General features: G+C 48.6%; 1 protein-coding gene and 1 long non-coding RNA gene across 6 annotated transcripts in view; one reads left to right on the top strand and one right to left on the bottom strand.

Moving 5' to 3' along the window:
- LOC131192654 (zinc finger protein 271-like) overlaps window positions 1–19,085 on the bottom strand; it is a 39,986-nt gene that overhangs the window by 2,801 nt on the left and 18,100 nt on the right. For all 5 annotated transcript variants that reach the window (XM_058172009.1, XM_058172008.1, XM_058172006.1 and 2 more), the window contains 3 exons: window positions 13,180–15,336; window positions 10,453–10,521; window positions 4,701–4,771 (listed from right to left, as the gene is read on the bottom strand). In XM_058172009.1, the coding sequence (XP_058027992.1) occupies window positions 4,701–4,771; window positions 10,453–10,521; window positions 13,180–15,336 (2,297 nt within the window). The remainder of the gene's footprint in view (window positions 1–4,700; window positions 4,772–10,452; window positions 10,522–13,179; window positions 15,337–19,085) is intronic.
- LOC131192855 (uncharacterized) overlaps window positions 1–19,085 on the top strand; it is a 31,310-nt gene that overhangs the window by 4,155 nt on the left and 8,070 nt on the right. Inside the window, exon 3 of the long non-coding RNA XR_009153797.1 lies at window positions 11,821–11,912. This is a non-coding gene — a long non-coding RNA (uncharacterized LOC131192855). The remainder of the gene's footprint in view (window positions 1–11,820; window positions 11,913–19,085) is intronic.

Genomic DNA, 19,085 nt, shown 5'->3' with positions numbered 1-19,085 from the left:
TGGCTCGTTGCTGCTCTTTTAAGCCTTAAGGGAATGACCAATCATCTGCTGGCCTTACTCCCGAGTCGTCCTTTTTGCTTTAGCTGCTCTTGCCTTCTGGCAGCTCTTCGCATGTATGCACTAGGGACAGGCTCCTCCTGTTCCTCTGCCTCTCTGCTGTCCGCCCTCTGGAGGCTCCGGAGTCCACGCGTCGCTCCCAGATGGCCCTGGCCCCATCTCTGCCTCCGACGCAGAGCCCTCGTCCAGGCCTTTCCCTGACTTCAGGACTGGCCAATTGTCCTCCCCAGCCTCCTCACTGTCCGACTCCGCTGCCAGCTCCGCAGGATGCTGGCAGACCACAACAGGCCTTCAGAAGCAGCCACCCAGCCATCAAGACTAATAGCCACTGATCCTCAGGTCTTCCAGAAACTGACCCTAGTCCTGGCCTAGTCCCTGCAGTTTTCTTGGCAAGATTTCGGAAGTGATTTGCCATTGCCTGCTTCCTAGGGCTACGAGAAAGGCTACGGCTCAGGATTACCTAAGTGGCTTTGTGCCAAAGGCGAGACTGGGACTCATGGTCCCCTGCCTAGAAACCAGGAGACTGTGAGTTCTAGTCCAACCTTAGGCATGAAAGCCAGCTGGGTGACTCTGAGCCAATTACTCTCTTTCAGCCCAGCCCACCTCACAAGGTTGTTGCTGTTGGGGAAACAGGAGAAGGAATGTGTATTATTTATGTTTACTGCCTTTTTTATTCAGTACATTTATACGCTGTCCATCTCGCTTTCTGAATTATTATTTTATAAAATAATCAAGGCAAGATAAAAACATAACAAACACACTGAGACGACTTCCGGTATCCAGCGGCAACGGACGTCTGGAAGGCTTCTCCTGCCTCCAGCGCCCGAATCCGGCCGCCGCCGAGGCCCTCAGGGGCCAGGTGTTCCGAAAAGGACACCTGCCGCACGGACGGCCCGCCAGGGGTCTCCCAGCCGACATACAGGACTGTGGGGACCGATGCTGGCGCGTCCTAGGCTCGGCGGGGTTCGAGGCCACAGGCCGCGCCATTATTTTGGTCGCCGCTTGCCGCTGTGCCCGTGACACCGGGCATTGATTTATAACTGCAGCAGCCTGGTGGTGAACAGGGCACGGAGAAGAATTGAGGAGGAGAAGGAAGGAATATCGGTAAACGTGAGTGGACTGCTCCGGAGTGCGGGGGTTTTCTCCCCTGCGGTTGGAAGGAGCACGAGTTATTCTGGAGAGAGGAGAACTTAAAATAAGAAGATTACCGGTTTTGTGGAGCTCTGGAGAGAAGAGGTGATGGAGAAATTTAGGAGGGAAGGTTTGAGGCCCCTCCTTCTGGGGAACAGTGGTGGCGCCCAGCTTCCGCCTTCACTATGAGAATTTTGATGACATCACTTCCCTTGACTTCCTGGTTGACTAACTGTACTCTGGACTCGTTGCTCCTGTGAGTGCCCCTGGTGGATCCGGAGGAAATTACAAGGATACCGTGCCTGCCTGAGGATTTTGTATTTTTTTTCCTTAATGGCAAAAGGTCAGAGACCAACTGCTGGAGAGATGGAGAGAATTTTGGAAAAGTTATCTAATATGGACAAGAAATTGATGAAATAAGAGCAGAAATTGTGACTATCCAAAAGGATTTAAAGGATACTCAACAAGTTTCAGCAGAAAACAAGCAGAAAGTGGAAGGTTTGAAGGGTGAGATGCGGGCAGTGCAGAAAAGAGAGGAGACGACAGGCAATGCTGTGCTTGGACTACAGATGGATAAAATGTCTTATTTCCTTAGGTTTCAAAATTTGGAAGAAGTGGACCAAGAAGACTTGAGAGATGTTGTGACTAAATTGTTGGGAGAATTTCTTGGGAGAGGTGTTGATTTCATGAATTGGGATGTGGATCGAGTTTATAGAGTTAATTGCAATATGCACGCACGCATGCAGTTCCCAGAGAGGTTCATGTCAAATTTGTGAGAAGAGAGACGAGATGAAATTCTTAGAAAACATAGGAGTGGGGCACTGATTTACAGGGGCAGGGAGATAGCCATTCTGAGGCAGATTCCCAGACAGGTACGTGAAAAAAGAAAGAAATATTATTTTTTGTCAAGCAAATTGTACCAGAAGGGAGTGGGCTTCAGATGGCTGATGCCAGAGGGATTGATGATTTTCCGGGAGGGCATTACGAAAAAATCAGTACAATTGGAGGCTACGGCCTATGTGGAGGAACACAAAGCCTTCCTGGAATCAGATGACCCAGGAATTGAAGAAGGGAGGTTATAGATCATGGGGCTGAAGCGGCTGCCGCTGTTGCGGCCCTGGAGTTGGGTCAGGCTGAACCCAGAGTTCTGAGATCCAAAACTAGGAAGTGATAAAGATATTTGGGATTGTGTTGGTTTTCCTTATTCTCTTTTGTACGATATTCTGTTTATTCTTGACTCTTCTTTATTACGTATTTAAAATTTGCAAACTTAGCTACTTCGTGTCACCTGCTTGCCTTATGGCTGTTGTATGTGTTAAAAAATTTGAGTAAAATTCTTATTTTAGATAAGAAAAATGAAAATTTACCATACCTGATATGTATTTGTATAAACCTTTTTTGACTAATAAAAACTTTTTGAATAAAAAAAAAAAAAAACAAACACACTAAAGTGGCTTTCTTTTGAAACATGAGATCCTGCAAAATTTATTTACAACCTACCAGATTTCAGATGTTTATTTATTTAGGAAATCTATACATTGCTTCGGTCCATCTGAACTCTAGGCAGCTTTTATAATTGTAGTTATAAAAATAACTACAATTCTGATCACAATTTCATATTCAATAAAATAAAATAAAACGAAGTTGTTGACTCCCTAATCTATCCACAAAAGACCTCAGAAAAATCAATTCTTTACAAATTTAGGGAAGGCCATAAATATAGGGGCCATCTTTACCTGATGTTCCATAGACAGGGACCCTCTCTATTGAAATCCTCCTCCAGGGGCCTCCCTCCCCTCGCATTTGAGCAAGCATTCTACCACCCAGATTGGGCAGGCAAGTTTTATAAGGCAAAAATAGATAGCCAGCCCTTCAGACTGTATCACTCAGGTTGGCTAAAGGCAGTGGTGGGATTCAACTACAGTATTTTTCGGAGTATAAGATGTACCTTTTTCCCCCCCAAAAAGAGGGTGAAAATCTGGGTGCGTCATATACTCTGAATGTAGCCCCACCCAGCTTCTCAAACAGAGGTTTTAGAGGCTGAAAAAAAACATCAGAAATGGAACTTCAGGGAAAAAAGCCCCAAACTGAGCTTAGAAAAAAGCCCTAAACGGAGCTTCAGAAAAATAGCCCCAAACGGAGCTTCAGAAAATAAGCTCCAAAACAGAGCCTCAGAGACTTTTTTTTCTGAAGCTCTGTTTCGGAGGCTTTCAGAGGCAGAAAAAAGTTTTTTCTGAAACAGACTTTCAGAGGCAGAAAAAAAAGCAAAAAAAATAATAAAGGCACAGAGCTCACAACCAAGGAATCTATTGCTAAAATTCACCTCTGGGAACAGCTGTTTGGGGGTATTCCAGGAGGCTGACCCACCTGCCAATCAGCTAAGGTGCGTCTTATACTCCGGCACATCTTATACTCCGAAAAATACGGTAATTTAACAACCGGTTCTCTGCCCTAATGATTTCTTCCAACAACCAGTTTGCCAAACTGCTCAGAAAGTTAACAACCGGTTCTCCCGAAGTGGTGCGAACTGGCTGAATCCCACCACTGGCTAAAGGGGATAAAAGACCTTCGCACTGATTCGAAGTAGTTTGCTCTCAGAGAGGTACTTGCTGCTTATGTTTCTGAATGTATCATTTAATATTTACGAATATAGGCAGCAAATATTAGGAAACTGTAAAATTAGGAAACCAGGCCGGATTTATAATTGTTTGTCCATCCTGCAGTCTAGTGACTATATTTTACAACGCATTTACTTTTCGTATTTCGGCAAAACCATGCCCGTAGTGAACCATTGGTTCACTTAATGACCATGGCATTCCTTTAACAACCATCGCGAAACAGGGTCATAACTGTTTTACGATCATCACGACTTATGAGAATGATGGGCAGGCTCCATTACAGTCATAAATTTAACTCTGCCGTAATTTTGCACCGTCATTAAAGGAGGCAATCTCACAATCAGGAGACTGTGAGTTCAATCCTAGGTAGAGGCAGGTATTTCTCTCTGTGGGCACACTGAGAATGTTATCTGCTGAATAAAACTACGTCTTAGCGACAGGAAGGGCATCCGGCCAGTAAACACTCAGCTCCATTCAGTTGGCCAGACTCCACCCCGCTGTGTAAGAGTCCCACCCCTCCTAACCCTTTGCTGGTCACATGGTCCCACGTTCTCCCAGTTCATTCGAATATTTTCTTGCCACTCTTCCTGCAGATGTGAACACCATCCGACCTTGACCGCTTGAAGAATGTTACCATACCCCTCAGCCCCCCTTCCTCCCCTCAGGGGAAAAATGTGGCAGCGTCTGGAACCCTAAAGTCTAGTATGGTTTCCAGGCCTGACAGCAATCATTAAACAAGGACCACCTCTAATAAGGAATACTTCAAGGTTGAACTGTTGGGCCGTTAATGATTTTCAAGCTTGGCTATGAACTCTGAACTGTTACTAAGGTTTTACTAGGATTTACTCCCTCCCCCTCCCCCCCCCCAAAAAAATAATCCCGTTTCCTTCTTACCACAGCAGTGCTTATGGCCTCCATAGAAAGTTCAGCAAGTTCTGTAGGTTCAGCAGTTTCAACCAGCAATTCTGAACATTCAGGGCAGCAGGGTAGGTGGGAAAAAGAAGAAATGGATTGGTTTATTTATTTATTTATTTATTTTTCAAATTTTTATACCGCCCTTCTCCGAAGACTCAGGGCAGTGTACAGCAGATAAAACAACAGTAGCCCAAAATTTTTTAAATACAATACCCAGTTTAAAAATCTAAATTCAAACGCTATATATTAAAAATATTAAATAAGAAAATTACAAGAAAAGATTAAAACCCCTGTTAAAAGCCCACTAAAAACCCACAATATTAAAATCAATCAGGCCAGCCCCGCTTGGTGAAAAAAGAAGGTCTTGAGCTCGCATTTAAAGGTCCTAAGATCAGGGAGAAGACGGAGTCCCACCGGTAACTCGTTCCACAGGGCCGGGGCCCCCACAGAGAACGCTCTTCCCCTGGGGGCCGCCAGCCGACACTGGTTGGCCAACAGCACCCTAAGGAGGCCCTCCCTGTGGGAGCGCACTGGACGCACCGGACGATGGGAGGTAACTGGCGGCAGCAGGCGGTCCCGTAAGTATCCCGGTCCCATGCCATGGAGCGCTTTAAAGGTGATAACAAACACCTTGAAGCGCACCCGGAAGACCACCGGCAACCAGTGCAGCCTGCGCAGGAGAGGTGTTACATGGGAGCTACGAGGAGCTCCCTCAATCCCCCGCGCGGCTGCATTCTGCACCAGTTGGAGCCTCCGGATGCTCTTCAAGGGGAGCCCCATGTAGACAGCCTTGCAGTAATCCAGATGGGAAGTGACGAGGGCATGAGTGACTGTGCATAACGAGTCCTGATCCAGGAAAGGGCGCAATTGGCGAATCAGGCGAACCTGATGAAAAGCTCCCCTGGCGACGGCCGTCAGATGGTCTTCTAAAGACAGCCTTGCGTCCAGGAGAACGCCTAAATTGCGCACCGATTCCCTGGGGGCTAACGATTCGCCCCCCACGGTCAGCAATGGGGTTAGCTTGGATGGATTGAGTCGGAGTCTGTTCATCCCCATCCAGACCCGAACGGCCTCAAGACACCGAGTCATCACATCGACGGCTTCGTTGGGGTGGTTCGGAAATGTACAGCTGAGTGTCGTCAGCATACAGTTGACAACTCACCCCGAAACCACGAATGATCTCCCCCAGCGGCTTCATATAGATGTTGAACAGGAGAGGCGAGAGAATCAACCCCTGCGGCACCCCACAAGTGAGTTGCCTAGTGGTCGATCTCTGCCCCCCTGTCAACACCGTCCGCGAACGGTCGGAGGAATAGGAGGAGAACCACTGCAAAACGGTGCCTCCCACCCCCAAACCGCCCAACCGTTGCAGCAAGATACCATGGTCGATGGTATCAAACGCCGCTGACAGATCTAACAGGACAAGAACAGAGGAACAGCCTCTGTCCCGTGCCCTCCAGAGATCATCAACCAACGCGACCAAAGCCATCTCTGTGCTGTACCCAGGCCTGAAGCTGGACTGGCATGGGTCTAGATAAACAGTTTCATCCAGGTACTGGGGAAGCTGCCATGCCACCACACTCTCAACAACCTTTGCCAAAAAGCGAAGGTTGGAGATGGGATGGTAATTAGCCAAAATAGCTGGGTCCAGGGAAGGCTTCTTAAGGAGGGGCCTCACCACCGCCTCTTTCAAGGCGGCTGGGAAGACTCCCTCCGTCAAAGAAGCACTAGTAATACCCTGGAGCCAGCCTCGTGTAACCTCCTGAGTGGCCAGTACCAGCCAGGAGGGACACGGGTCCAATAAACATGTGGTGGCATTCAATCTCCCCAGTATCCTGTCCATGTCGTCGGAAGTCACAGAGTCAAACTCAGCCCAAACAATGTTCTCAAGACGTGCCTGCATCATCCCGCCTGGATCAACCCAATTGGCGTCCAGCCCGTCCCGGATCTGAGCGATTTTATCGTGCAGATACCTTCCAAATTCCTCAGCACATCCCTGTAAGGGGTCCTCCCGAGCCCCCTGAAAAAGAAGGGAGCGGGTCACCCTAAACAAGGCGGCTGGGCGGTTATCTGCCGATGCTATAAGGGCGGAAAAGTATTCTTGCTTTGCTGTCCCTATTGCCACTAGATAGGCCTGAATATGTGACCGCACTAGTGTTTGGTCAGATTCGGAATGGCTGGCTCTCCAGGCGCTCTCTAGGCGTCTTTTCTGGCGCTTCATCTCTCTCAGCTCCTCAGTAAACCAAGGAGCCGGTTGAGAGCAGCAGGTTAAAAGATGAAAAGCCAAAAGGAATATTAAAATACTTGGAGCAGTGCTTCTCCAACATGGCTACTTTAAGACACGTGGACTTCAACTCCCAGAATTCAATTCTGTCAGTTTATGCTCCCGTGTCTTAAAGTGGCCAAGTCTGGGAAACACTGACTTAAGAGCCTTTAGCTGTTCATAATTGAGATTTGCGAGCTACGTTTCATGAGGATGCAAGGAACGTCTTTGAACCCAGAAATAGAGCAAGCTGCTTTCTACGGAAGGCAACATGCACAGCACAGATTTGACCATCTATGGAGATTCTCAGTCATTCAGGCCATGGGTGGTCTGGATAGTGGGGAATGGAAGGATTTATACCCCTTGCAGACAGTTGGTCATAAATCCACTATCCAGTCAAGAGCTGAAGAAGCTTCTTGGATGAGAAGTGAAACACCTTCAAATAAAAACCAGAAAGTCCAGCTGCCTTGAAAAAAGCACCTTTGGGACACAGATTTGAATGGACTCTTTTTCCGGGCATGGAAGATAATGGAGGGCAGAGCCTTCCACACACAATGGCTGTGTCTTTCCTGCTGGATGGAATGGAATTTGAGGGGTTTCCAGTCCCAACACATGCGAAAGGGGCCAGATTGGGGAAGGAAAAGAAGCTGCAGCCCAAGGAAACAACAATCAGTGACATAATAGCTGGCCATCGACACCCCAATTGACAACTAAAAGCCACAACACAACCAAGCACCACATCAATACGATTCATAGAATATCCCAAAAGCGCACATTCCGGTAGAGGACGGGCTCTAACACGAGTCCGGAAGCTCAGAAGGCTAAAACCTCTGGTCCCGGGGACTGACCCAGACTGGATCCTGCAACATTATACCTGGGAGAAATGTACAGGTAGTCCTCGACTTACAACCACAATTGAGCCCATTGCAGTCGCTAAATTAGTACAGGTAGTCCCCGGCTTACAACAGTTCATTTAGTGACCATTCAAAGTTACAACGGCACTGAAAAATGTGGCTTGTGACCATTTTTCAGTTACATCTTTACAGCAGGGATCTCCAACCTTGGTCCCTTGAAGACTCGTGGACTTCAACTCCCAGAGTTCCTCAGCCAGCTGGCTGAGGAACTCTGGGAGTTGAAGTCCACGAGTCTTCAAGGGACCAAGGTTGGAGACCCCTGCTTTACAGCATCCCCATGATCACGGGATCAAAATTCAGGTGCTTGGCAGCGGGTTCATATTTATGACTGTTGCTGTGTCCCAGAGTCATGTGATCATATTTTGCAACCTTCTCACACGTAAAGTCAATGGGGAAGCCAGAGCCATTGAACAACCGGGCAACTAACTTGTTGTGACCCAGGTTCCTGGACCCGGACTCCTGGACTCGGATGATTCAGAAAGTGAGGGAGAAGACCTGGCAAGCCCTGCTTCTCTTGAGCCCTCTCCCTCCCTGGCACCCACTCAAAGGGAGGAGGAGGGGCCGGCAAGGCCTGATTCTCTGGAGCCTTCTTCTGATTTGGCAACGCCCCAAGAACAGTTTTGGAGTGATGCAAGACTGCGCAGACGTGACCGGCGCGCGCAGCAGAAGCAGCGTTGGGATAAAGCCAAGTAATGATTGTCATGCAGTGACATCTGCAGAGACTATAAATAGGAGGCGGGACTTCCTGGTTTTTTGTCTTGGACAAAGCAATGAATTTGCGCGGGCAAACTGTATCAATGGAGAGAAGAGTATATTCGTGAGTAATTCTGGCCTTATCTATAATTTCCTCGTTATCTCCAGAAACTTGGCAGGCCCATGGGTAGATGTGGCCAGGACATCTAATCTATGTAAATAAATTAGAAAAGGAGGCCTCTGACTGACTCTTTGCTGGGAGTATTGGGGGGAGGGAAACAGAACATAACTTTATCAATTGCAGTGATTCACTTAGCAACTGTGGCAAGAAAGGTCTGGAGAGAAATGGAGCAAAAGCTCACTTAACAAATGTTTCACATCACAACAGAAATTTTGGGCCCAATTGTGGTTGTAAACCGAGGACTACCTGTACTACGATTGTTAAGTGAATTGACTTTGCTTGTCAGAAAGTCACAAAAGGGGATCGCGTGACTCCGGGACACTGCCACCGTCATAAATGTGAGTCAGTTGCCAAGCATCCAAATGTGAATCGCGTAACCATGGGGATGCTGCGACAAGCCGTGTGAAAAACGGCCATCAATCACTTTTTTCAGTGCCGTTGTAACTACGAACGGTCACTAAACGGACTGTTGTTAAGTCGACTACTATCTGTATTTGCCTTCATTCGTACAGTTTATACAGTATAGTCCTCGATTTGCAACTGCTCATTTATTGACCGTTCAAAGTTACAGCGGTACTGAAAAATGTGACTTTATCGTGGTTTTACTTAGCAACATAAATCTTGGGCTCCGTTGTGGTTGCAAGTTGAGGACTACCTGCATTGTCACATTAGAGGACACACACCAGAGGTGGGTTTCAGCAGGTTCTGGCCAGTTCTGGAGAACCGGTAGCGGAAATTTTGAGTAGTCGTAGAACCTCTGACTGGCCCCGCCTCCATCTATTCTTTGCCTCCTGAGCCCCAGCTGATTGGGAGGGAATGGAGATTTTACAGTATCCTTCCCCTGGAGTGGGGAGGGAATGGAAATTCTGCAATATCCTTCCCCTGCCACACCCACCAAGACACACCCACCAAGCCATGCCACGCCCACCAAGACACACCTACAGAAGCAGTAGTAAAAAAATTTGAAACCCACCACTGACACACACCTTCCATACCTTAAAGGCTATCACTTGGCAGGTGGCAATGTGTTGTGCCTCGTCCTCCCTCCTCTCCTCAGCCAGGCCCCTCCCGTCTCCTCCCGGACCTGCTATCAGATTCGGAGTCTGATAATGAAGATGAACGGCCTGTCATGCCTCCAGCCCCCAGCCCTGCCCCATGGCCGGACAGGATGTCAGGAATGAACAAACAAACCTCACTCCTACAGCGTGTGAGCAGGGAGCCAGCCACGTGCTGGAATTACCGGCAGCAGATCCAGCGGAAGAGGATTCACAGTGGGGGGATCCCCGCTTCCGGAGATCTGAGAGACGACGTCAGCAGAAGGAAGGGAGGGGCAGGCCTGGATAAGTGCTGAGTCATGGAGCCACACCCCACAGCCTATATAAAGGACCAGCTTGAGTCAAGCAACTTTGAGTCAAGCAAAGTCATTTAGTTTGCTGAAGTCACACCTTGGATTCCTGCCTGCCCTGAGAAATCTGAAAGGAATTTGGCAAAGCTGCAGAGGCTTTGTGGCCACGCTTGATACGGACTTCCTAGACCCGGTCGTCGGAGGGGGAGCGGGACACGACACAATGCTTTCAGACTAGGCTGCCCAGCCTTTCATGTCAGAAGGGGAGACTCGGGGGTGAATAAGAGGTTTTTTTTTAAACAGGAATGAGACATTTTAACCGTAAAACCAATTACCTAAAGAAGCGGCGGCCTCTTCTTCAGTGAAGATCTTCACCTCCTGAGAAGGGTCTATCTCTAGGTTTTCTGTTAAGGAAGAAAAGTTCAGACAGGATGGCCCATCAAGCCTCCCCCAATTCAGATTATCCCCCAGTTCAGATTATCCCAAAAGTTTTTACCTCTCCCCATAATCCATTATGGCAGTGCTTCTCAAATAGTGGGGCGGGGCCCCCCTGGGGGGCGCGAGGCTCCGTAAAGGGGGGCGCGTTTGACCTCGGCAAACATACGAACATAACAAACATGATACTATTTACAGTTGCGCGGGGGGCGCGAAAAATGTTTTCTTCTTCCTAGGGGGGCATGACAGAAAATAATTGAGAAGCACTGCATTATGGGGAGGCGGTGGCTCAGGGGCTAAGACTGCTGAGCTTGTTGATCGAAAGGTCCGCAGCTCAGCGGTTCGAATCCCTAGTGCTGCCGTATAAGGGGCGAGCTCCCGTTACTAGTCCCAGCTTCTGCCAACCTAGCAGTTCGAAAGCACGTAAAAAATGCAAGTAGAAAAAATAAGGACCACCTTTGGTGGGAAGGTAACAGCGTTCCGTGTGCATTTGGCATTTAGTCGTGCCGGCCACATGACCATGGAGACGTCTTCGGACAGCGCTGGCTCTTCGGCTTTGAAACGGAGATGAGCACCGCCCCCTAGAGTCGGCAACGACTAGCACGTAAGTGCGAGGGGAACCTTTACCTTTACCTTTACATAATCCATTTCTCAAGAACACTTGAGAAAATTAGTGCTGAAGGCCGTAGCCTTTTTCCTGAGGTGGGATGCAACATTGTGAAGCTGCCTAGATGGGGGAGAACAGTCCTCTCAAAAGCCATAGTGTGTAACCTTAGGGGAGAGTGCAATAGCACTTGGCAATAAGCACTTAGACTTATATACCTTTTCACAGTGCTTGACAGCCCTTTCTAAGCGGTTTACAGAATCAGCATATTAACCCCAACAATCTGGGTCCTCATTTTACCCACCTCGGAAGGATGGAAGGCTGAGTCCACCTTGAGCCTGGTGAGATTTGAACTGCCAAATTGCAGGCAGCCGGCAGGCAGCAGAAGTAGCTTGCAGTACTGCACTCTAACCACTGCGCCACCATGGCTCGTGAGTGTTGTTTTTTTGTTTCTGAATTGTGTCTTTGGGACTGGACAAGCTAGGATAAAGAAGGCAGCAGAAGTCCATCTCAAAAAAGGACATTTGGTATAATGCAGATGTACAGTGGTTGAAAATTTAAGAGTGTTTGCTTTATTACTCCATTTTTACAAATGGGGCAGGATTTGTCTGATACAAACGTCTTGTCATTTGGTTTTCTTCACCTTCCCTGTGGATTTAACAAGCCAATGAACAGGATAAACTCATTTCCCTTCCCTGAATATGTTCCAATGGAGGCTGGACAACTAACTATCCGGATTCCTGCACTGTGCAAGAGGTAGGTCTGGATGACTTCAACGGACTCTACATCCTCTCTCTCTCACACACTGGGCCAGAATTAGTAGAATTCTCAACTGGAGGGGGTATTAACACGAGTCCTGGTTGCCCTTAAATAATTGTCTGCTTTTTAACTTGAAATTTTTGGTTTTCTTTGGTTTCTCCTAAACTCCTGCCCCGAGTTTCAACACTTTTTGAGTTGGGCAGCCACATACATTAAATAAGTTTTTAAAAAATAATTATTACACTGGTTTGGTGAGGTGGTGATGGTGTCAGCCTAGAAACCAGGAGATGGTGAGTTCTAATCCTGCCTTAGCCATGAAAGCCAGCTGGGTGACTTTGGGCTAGTCCCTTTCTCTCAGTGCAACCCACCTCACAGGGTTGTTGTTATGGGGAAAATAAGAGGAAGGAAGGAATATTAGGTTATGTTCGCTGCCTTGAGTTATTTACCTACAAAGTATTAAAGGCAGGATAAAAAATAAATAAATAAATATCTCTCCCTAACTACCTTGGACTGCAAGGCAAACAAGCAAGTCAGTCCTAAAGAAAAAAGGTTCCCGTCGCACATACGTGCTAGTCATTGCTGACTCTAGGGGGCGGTGCTCATCTCCGTTTCAAAGCCGAAGAGCCAGCGCTGTCTGAAGACGTCTCCGTGGTCATGTGGCCGGCATGACTCAACGCCAAAGGCGCATGGAATGCTGTTACCTTCCCACCAAAGCTGGTCCCTATTTTTCTACTTGTATTTTTTATGTGCTTTCAAAACTGCTAGGTTGGCAGAAGCTGGGACAAGTAACGGGAGCTCACCCCGTTACACGGCAGCACTAGGGATTCGAGCTGCTGAGCTGCCGACCTTTCGATCGACAAGCTCAATGTCCCTGAGCCACCGGTTCCCTAAGTCAGTCCTAGAGGAGATCAACCCTGACTGCTCTTTAGAAGGCCAGATCCTGAAGATGAAACTGAAATACTTTGGCCACCTAATGAGAAGGAAGGACTCACTGGAGAAGAGCCTAATGCTGGGAAAGATTGAGGGCAAAAGAAGAAGGGGACGACAGAGAACGAGGTGGCTCGATGGAGTCACTGAAGCAGTAGGCATGAATTTAAATGGACTCCAGAGGATGGTAGAGGATAGGAAGGCCAGGAGGAACATTGTCCATGGGGTTGTGATGGGTCGGACATGACTTCGCAACCAACAACAACAACAACATCTACTTTCCCCAACAGACAAAAGAGGGAACCTGCGTTCACATTTGCTCCCGTACAGCTCTCACCTGCATGTGCCTTTTCGTGCCTGCGCAGCTGAGAACGTCGGATGAACCTTTTCTCGCACTGGGAACAGGCGTAAGGTTTCTCTCCCGTGTGAGTCCTCTGGTGGGTGAGGAGCGACATTTTCAGCTTGAAGGTCTTCCCGCAGTCGGGGCAGGAGAAGGGGTTCTCTTTGCTGTGGGTGGCTTTGTGAGCTTCCAAAGAGGCTTTCTGAATGAAACTCTTCCCGCACTCAGGGCAGGCAAAGGGCTTTTCCCCCGTGTGGATTCGCTGGTGCCGGGCCAGGTTGCTTTTATTGTGAAAACTTTTCCCGCACTCTGTACACAGGGAGGGCTTCTCGCCCGTGTGGACTCGCTGGTGTGTGTTGAGGGACGACTGCTGACTGAAGCTTTTCCCGCACTCTGGGCACTGATAGGGCTTCTCTCCCGTGTGGGTCCTCTGATGCATAATGAGATGACACCTTGAGTGGAAACTTTTCCCACATTCCAGGCACGGGTGGCATCTCTCTTTCGCCGGGGCTTTGCTGTTTGCGGTGGCGGCATCGCCACCATTGACGCTTTTCTTGGTGGACTGTTGCAGCATTTCCCCTCGATGCATTCTCAAGTGCAGAAGGAAACCTCTTTTCCGCTTGAACTTCTTCCCGCAGTCCGAACAGATGAAGGGTTTTTCCTTGCTGTGGGTGGGTTCGTGCTCAATAAGGCACACTTTCTGTATGAAGCCTTTCCCACATATGGGGCAGCTGTAGGGCTTCTCTCCCGTGTGGATCTTGGTGTGCCTCATCAGGTTACCTTTATTGGAGAACCTTCTTCCACAGACGTTGCACAAATATCGCCTCTCGCCTGTATGGACCGTCTTGTGTTTACTGAGGGCCTGCTTCTTAATGAAGCTTTTCCCACATTCGGAGCACTTGTAAGGCCTCTCTCCCGTGTGGATCCTCTTGTGAACAATGAGGGACACGCGGCTCATGAAGCTTTTCCCACAGTCGGTACATTTAAAGGGTTTGTCTCCCATGTGGGCCCTCTCGTGCAAGATGAAACTCCGTCTCCAGCGGAAACTTTTGCCACAAATCGAGCACTGATAGATCCTCTCTCCAACCATCCGGGTTCTCTCGTGCGTGTTCCTCTTGTGCTTGGTCAGGTTGTTTCTGTAACGGAAGCTTTCGCCACACTCTGAGCACTGAAAGGGCATCTCCCCTGTGTGAACCCTCTCGTGCAGAATAAGGCGGTGTTTCCAGAAGAAGCTTTTGTTGCAGTGCGAACATTTGTGGGGCTTCTCTCCTTTGTGGCTTTTCTCGTGACCCGTCAAAGCGCATTTGGTTTTGAAACTCTTGCCGCACTCGGGACACAGATAGGATTTCTGTCCGCCGTGTGTGTTTTGGTGGACCACCAGGGCAGCTTTGCCATTGTAGCGTTTGCCACACTCGGAGCATTCATAAGGCCTCTCATCGGTGTGCATGCGCTCGTGTTCGATGAGGGAATATTTAAAGATGAAGGTTTTGTCACAGTGCGAGCAGGCGTGCGGTCGCTCCCGGGTGTGAGCCCTCACCCTGTGCGCATTAAGGTATTTTTCAAGGGTGAAGCTCTGGTCACAGTCCGAGCATTTGTACAGTTTCTCCGCCGTGTGGATCCTCTTGTGTATCCGAAGTAAAGACTTCTGATTGAAGGTTTTCTCGCACACGGGGCACGAGTACGTCTCGCCAGCGTGAATCTTCTGATGAACCGCCAGAGATGTTTTCCAGGGGTAGCTCTTCCCACACTCCGAACATTCATAGGGTTTCTCTCCAGTGTGGGTCCTCTGGTGCGTAATGAGAGAAGATTCCAGCCCGAAGGCCTTGCCGCAATCCGAACACTGATAAGGTTTGTCTCCCGTGTGGGATCTCTCATGTGCAAGAAGACAAGCTTTCTTGTTGAACCTCTTCTGGCACATGGAACATCCATATCGCCTGTCCCCTGGATGTGATCTTCGGTGTTCAAGGAGCAATGATTTATCGGTGAAACTTTCCTCACACTTGGAGCAACTATAGGGTTTCTCACTCGCCGGAGACTCCTCTTCTACTGTACAACTCTCTTCTACCACTTCGAAGGAAATCCTCCCGGGATCCACTTCCACCGCTTCTTCCAGTTGGCACTCTTGCTCTTCCTTCTCCTGTTCTTGCTTGCCATCTGCGGAATTAAACAAGCAATTATCACTAGAGCTGGATGAACACAACTGCTGATAAAAGAAGCAAATTTAAAATAAATGAAATCTTTTGACAAAGCACTCCAAAACCTATCCGTAAGTCAGGAATTCACCGGAAGGAAGAAAAAAAAAAAAAGATGGATGCCAATAAAATTTCCATCCAGGAAAGGAACACGTAGAGCAGTGATGGCTAATCTTTTGCGGCTGAGTGCCCAAAGCATGGGCCCAAACCGCCATGCACCCCACCCCCCATGCATACACGCACCCCCACGCATGCGTGTGCCCCATATTCATGCATGCATGCCCCCTGCACGCGCCCCACCACCTGTGCATGTGTGGTAGAGACCAGACCAGCTGGCTGATGGGAGATGCGCGCGCATGAGTGGCGAAGCTGAACTCGGGTGACGGCTCATGTGCCCACAGAAAGGGTGTTGCGTGCCACTTGTGGCATGCGTGCTATAGGTTCGCCATCACAGAAATAGAGGAAGGCCCTTGGAGGCCTAGCTCTGGCTCAAGCCTGCCTGCCCCAAATCCTCCCCCATCTCGTGGGTATCTCAAGAGTGGGAAAGTGAGGGGCACACTACATAGACTTTGTAACTTGCTAACTAACATAGTTACTTTGTATTTTAATTTTATTTTCTCTGTGTTCAAGTTTGTTAGCTTTTAACATTCCTAAACTGATAAACAAGCTGGAGACTAGCTGCAGATAAGAAAAAGTTTGTTAAAACAAATTGGGGTCCGGTTTATCTCTTTTGTGAAGTCCAAACCACCTTTTTCTTTACAATTTACGCCTCTTCTGACCGTCAGAGCCCAATTTAACGAACAAGTGTGATATTATGGGATGCAAATATGTAACCCGTTTGAGTACATGTAACGGATTTCCTTTGCAAAGGGGGGGGGGAGTTAGTTTTATCCAGTCCAACCAACTTTTCCTCTTTCATTTTTCTTTGTTACGTTAACAATCAAAAGAGATGTAAGCTAAGGATCCGGGTTCCCTCTTCGAATGAGAGGCATCTCTTTTGTCTGAATATTCTGATAAATCGTAACAAAATCATCTTCCTATCTTGGTCTGTCTCGTTGGAAAATATACATGCCGAGGCACGAGCCTGAAACCACCATATTTGGCCTGGGGTAGGTAGGCAGGTTCCAGGTCTGTGCTAGGTCTCCCTAAACTTCGGCCTGTTCCCAAGCCATGCAAGGGAATCCAAAGTCGGTCAGTGGAAGCGACCGGTATACGGAGGCAGTTACAGCCTGTAGGCCGAGGCCTACTTCCCAGCCAGACACCCAAAGGCCTCCCGAGGCCTACCCCTGTCCCTTGGGACTCCCCAGGCCTCGGCCTGCTCCCAAGCCAACCAGTCAGCCATGCAAGCGAGCCTAAAGCCAGTCAGCAGAACTGGCAGTGGTGGTGGGAGGCAGTTACAGGCTGTAGGCCGAGGCCTACTTCCCATCTGGCCAGCCAAGGACTCCACAAACAGCCTCCTTATAAAACAGAGCCCCCTACAGCCTGCTAAGAAGCTCTACTTGCAGAACTGCATGAGATTGCCTTGAGGTAGGCAGCCTCCGTAAGAAACCTCAGCCTCCCATCGTTTTTGGGCAGAGGAGCCCTGCGGATGCAAACGGATAATTTGGATGCCGCTGGGCCCCTGAAGCTCAGTGGGGAGCAGGCTGAGTCCTGCAAGTCCCTTGAGGGGCCGAATGGGAGGTAGGCCTCGGCCTACAGTGTGGAACAGCCTCCGCGTGCCAGCGGCTTCAGCTGACCCAGCATCAGGCTGTCTTGCATGGCTAAGAGGCCAACTCGAGACAGGGCTGAGGCCTGCAGGGCCTGGCGGGATGGGTGGGTGGGGGCAATGCCGCCCCCTGCGTAAGGGCAAACAATGGCAGGGTCAGACCTTAGAAACAGTCGCCTCAAATTTTAGAGTTTGTTATTAGGGTCTTAAAAGGTGCTATTAATACTTTTAACCCAGCAGTTTGGGCTTCTTCTCTATCTATAGAAAAGCAAGTGGTTGCTCGCATATCAAAACAAATGACCTTGACCAAGGTCATTTAAGGTAAAGGTTCCTCTTGCACATATGTGCTAGTCGTTCCCGACTCTAGGGGGCGGTGCTCATCTCCATTTCAAAGCCGAAGAGCCAGCACTGTCCGAAGACGTCTCTGTGGTTATGTGGCCGGCACGACTAAACGCCAAATGCACACGGAACACTGATACCTTCCCACCAAAGCTGGTCCCTATTTTTCTACTTGCCTTTTTTACATGCTTTCGAACTGCTAGGTTGGCAGAAGCTGGGACAAGTAACGGGAGCTCACCCTGTTAGGGATTTGAACCGCTGAACTGGCAACCTTTCAATCGACAAGCTCAGCATCTTAGCCACTGAGCCACCGTGTCCTTTAAGGTCGTTTAGCCAAGATCATTTGTTTTCTTATGCGAGCAACGTTCTGAAAGTTCTTCAATGCGCTTGCAACTTTCAAGGAAGATACTAGCCTGGCAGGGAAAAAGTAATGTAACCCATAAATTTTGTCACTGGTGACATGTTATCTAGAACCGATGTTTTCTACTGTTCAATTGTTACGTGCAATCTATCTACGTTATTGTTCTGTCTCCTTCCCCACTTCGGGGGCTCAACAGTCACAACAGTTATGGTTTGTTCATTTATTTATTGATGTATCACAGATTATATATTATTTGTTTCTGTACCCTGTAAAACAGGGATGTCCAAACTTGGCCCCTTGAAGAGTGGTGGACATCAACTCCCAGAATTCCCCAGCCAACATGAGCTATAAATATGAGCAAGTTGCTGGCTGGGGAATTCTGGGAGTTGAAGTCCACCACTCTTCAAGGGGCCAAGTTTGGATACCCCTGCTATAAAAAGACTTAAAACCCCCCCCCCAATAAATGCTTTTTTGAATTACCTGGTAATTCGTATTTTCAGGAGGCAAAGAAGCCCCTTTGCAAACATAATGGGGTCTTCTCGCCCAAATTCAGGGAATAAGTCTTCAGCACCCTTGGGGTGCCTCAGTTTTGAGGCAACAAAACTGAGTCGTAAGCCCCTTTTTTGGGGGGGTCAGTCATAACTTCAAATGATTGTTAAGTGACTGTTTTTACGTTGAGGACTACCTATATTCACCCTTGAGTCTTTTTAATAAGGCAGGATAAAAATAAGGTTTTGTGACTATGCCTCTATCTCCGAAATACCCTCTCTCTGTTTCTCTCTGCATGTGTGTGTTATGTGTAAATAAATATAAATGAAAGAAGGGATACTGATTTTAATTCAAGTTGGAAATGATTTATGGACTGTAATTCAGCACACAGCCTCCTGCCACACGTGAAGTTTGAATTTCTTCCAACAGAAGGCTTTAAAAGAAGGGTGGGATGCTGGGGGTTCGAGAGAACCTCTAGCTAAGATTTGGTGCAGTTCGGAGAACCCACAAATCCCACTCCTGGCTGGCTCTGCCCACCCCGCCCCTCCCAGGAGTCCCCACATGGCCTGTTTTGGATGCAGGTTAGTGCAGGGTACGAATGGAGACTCAGGGAGGGTGAAAAACAGGCCTACTAGAAGTTCGGGAAGGCTGGAAACAGGCCCATTTTAGGCCTCCAGAGGACTTCTGAAGCCTGGGGAGGCCATTTTCCCTCTCCTGGAGGCTCAAGGAAAACTTCCAGAACCTGGGGAGGGCAAAACGCCCCTCCCCCCATGGTGCAGGAGGCTGACTAGGCCACGCCCACCATGTCCGTGCCCAC

This window comes from Ahaetulla prasina, chromosome 2, assembly GCF_028640845.1.
Source record: "Ahaetulla prasina isolate Xishuangbanna chromosome 2, ASM2864084v1, whole genome shotgun sequence".
In the NCBI taxonomy this organism is placed as follows: domain Eukaryota; kingdom Metazoa; phylum Chordata; class Lepidosauria; order Squamata; family Colubridae; genus Ahaetulla; species Ahaetulla prasina.
Note: the sequence above shows the minus strand (reverse complement) of the source record. Positions and strands in the feature narration are given on the sequence as shown.